The following is a 2,713-nucleotide window of genomic DNA, read 5'->3' as shown; positions in this document are numbered from 1 at the left end:
CTCCGAGTACCCCCTGAGTAACTCCCAGCTCCTCCCCCTCCCTCTCCCCACCTCCATCCTCACGTGAGTATCTCCCCCTACCCCCTCCTCGTAAGCTGTGAGTAGCCTATGAGTAAGCTGTGAGTAACCTGTGAGTAACATATGAGTAGGCAGTGAGTAAGCCGCATGTAAGCAGTGAGTAATCTATGAATAAGCCATGAGTAATCTGTGAGTAGCCTGTAAGTAAGCCATGAGTAGGCTGTGAGTAACCTGTGGGTAAGCACTGAGCAACCTGTGAGCAGGCAGTGAGTAAGCCATGAGTTAGCAGTGGGTGAGCAGTGGGTGGGTGCGGGTGCTGGGGGGCGCTGTCTCTCCCTGTGCGCGGGCAGTGAGGTAGCAGTGAGTAACCTGTGAGTAAGAAGTGACTAAGAAGTGAGTAGGCAGTGAGTAACCTGTGAGTAACCTGTGAGTAAGCAGTGAGCAGGCGCTGACGCGCTCTCTCTCCCCGCGCGGGCAGTGAACATGAGTAAGCAGTGAGTAAGCAGTGAGTACGCTGTGAGTAGCCGGCGGCTGACAGGCGCTTTCTCTGTCCCCACGCGGGCAGTGAGTATCCTGTGAGTTAGCAGTGAGTAAGCAGTGAGTATCCTGTGAGCAGCCAGCGGCTGACAGGCGCTCTCTCTCTCCCCGCGGGGCAGTGAGTAAGCAGTAAGCAATGAGTTAGCAGTGAGCATCCTGTGAGTATCCTGTGAGTATCCTGCGAGCAGGCGGCGCTGACGCGCTCTCTCTCTCCCATGGGCAGTGAGCAGTCAGTTAGCAGTGAGTATCCTGTGAGTTAGCAGTGAGTTAGCAGAGAGTAAGCAGTGAGTATCCTGTGAGTATCCTGTGAGTATCCTGTGAGCAGCCGGCGCTGACGCGCTCTCTCTCTCCGCATGGGCAGTGAGCAGTGAGTTAGCAGTGAGTTAGCAGTGAGTATCCGGTGAGTAAGCAGTGAGTATCCTGTGAGTTAGCAGTGAGGAAGCAGTGAGTTAGCAGTGAGTATCCGGGGAGTAAGCAGTGAGTATCCTGTGAGTATCCTGTGAGCAGCCGGCGCTGACGCGCTCTCTCTCTCCCGCGGGCAGTGAGTTAGCAGTGAGTTAGCAGTGAGCATCCTGTGAGTTAGCAGTGAGTATCCTGTGAGTATCCTGCGAGTATCCTGCGAGCAGGCGGCGCTGACGCGCTCTCTCTCTCCCGCGGGCAGTGCTGAACCAGCTGGAGGAGCTGCTGAGCGACATGAAGGCGGACGTGACGCGCCTGCCGGCCACGCTGTCCCGCATCCCGCCCATCGCCGCGCGCCTGCAGATGTCCGAGCGCAGCATCCTGAGCCGCCTGGCCAGCAAGGGCACCGAGAGCCACCCTCCTCCTGTGAGTGACCCCTGGGGACACTGACACCCTGCCCTGGGGACATTGACACTGTCACACTGCCACCCTGTCACCCTGCCCTGGGGACATTGGCATTGTCACCCTGCCCTGGGGACATTGCTCAGCCACCCCAGGGACGTTGTCACCCTGTCACCCGGTCCCAGGGACACTGCCCACCCCCTTGGGGACACCAGCGCTGCTCTGGGGACATCCCCACCGTGTTGGTGACATCCTCGCGCCACCTTGGGGACAACTTCCACCTTGGGGGTGGCTTTGGTGACATCGGGGAGGTGACAGTGGGGGGGTGACAGCAGGAGGTGACAGTGGGAGATGACAGCAGGGGCTGGCACCAGGAGGTGACATTGTGGGCTGACCCTGGGAGGTGACCCTGGAGGTGACATTAGGGGGTGACACCGGGGGAGTGGCACCAAGATGTGACCCTGGAGGTGACATTGGAGGTGACCCTGGAGCTGACAGTGGGGGGTCACCAGGAGGCGACCCCTGGATGTGACAGAAGAGGGGGGGCAGCAGGCGGTGACCCCGGGAGGTGACATTGGAGGTGACCCCGGGGGGTGACAGTGGGGGGTCACCAGGAGGTGACCCCTGGATGTGACAGAAGAGGGGTGGCAGCAGGCGGTGACCCCGGGAGGTGACATTGGAGGTGGCAGCAGGAGGTGACACAAGGGGGTGACCCCGAGAGGTGACAGCGGGGGGTGGCAGCAGGGGTGACCCCGAGAGGTGACATTGGGGGGGTGGCACCAGGCAGTGACACAAGGGGGTGACCCTGGGAGGTGACATTGGAGGTGGCACCAGGTGGTGACATTGGAGGTGGCAGCAGGAGGTGACCCTGGGAGGTGACAATGGGGGGTGGCAGCAGGCGGTGACACTGGGGGGGTGACCCCAGGAGGTGACACTGGGGGAGGTGACATTGGGGGTGGCAGCAGGCGGTGACCCCGGGAGGTGACATTGGGGGTGGCAGCAGGCGGTGACCCCGGGAGGTCCCTCCTGTCCCCAGAGCTTCCCGCCCGGGCCCTACGCCACCCCCCCGAGCTACGGCGGCGCCTTCGGGACCCCCCCGGCCGGAGCCCTCCCCCACCCCGGGGGGGCCAACTACAGCCAGATGCCCCCGGGCTCCTTCATCTCCGGTGAGGGAAAACGGGGGCCCCCGAGCTACGGCGGCGCCTTCGGGACCCCCCCGGCCGGAGCCCTCCCCCACCCCGGGGGGGCCAACTACAGCCAGATGCCCCCGGGCTCCTTCATCTCCGGTGAGGGAAAACGGGGGAAACGGGGGGAACGGGAAAAATGGGGGGAAACGGGGGGAAACGGGAAAAACGGG

The 2,713-nt window shown here is 62.5% G+C and overlaps 1 protein-coding gene across 1 annotated transcript in view; it reads left to right on the top strand.

Moving 5' to 3' along the window:
- The first annotated feature begins 1,187 nt into the window (after positions 1–1,187).
- LOC121345300 (chromodomain-helicase-DNA-binding protein 3-like) overlaps positions 1,188–2,713 on the top strand; it is a 6,894-nt gene continuing 5,368 nt past the window's right edge. Inside the window, exons 1-2 of the mRNA XM_041422076.1 lie at positions 1,188–1,380; positions 2,393–2,642. Of these exons, the coding sequence (XP_041278010.1) occupies positions 1,249–1,380; positions 2,393–2,642 (382 nt within the window). The 5' untranslated portion in view covers positions 1,188–1,248. The remainder of the gene's footprint in view (positions 1,381–2,392; positions 2,643–2,713) is intronic.

This window comes from Onychostruthus taczanowskii, unplaced genomic scaffold (assembly GCF_017590055.1).
Source record: "Onychostruthus taczanowskii isolate IOZ18803 unplaced genomic scaffold, ASM1759005v1 scaffold700, whole genome shotgun sequence".
NCBI classification, from domain to species: domain Eukaryota; kingdom Metazoa; phylum Chordata; class Aves; order Passeriformes; family Passeridae; genus Onychostruthus; species Onychostruthus taczanowskii.
Note: the sequence above shows the minus strand (reverse complement) of the source record. Positions and strands in the feature narration are given on the sequence as shown.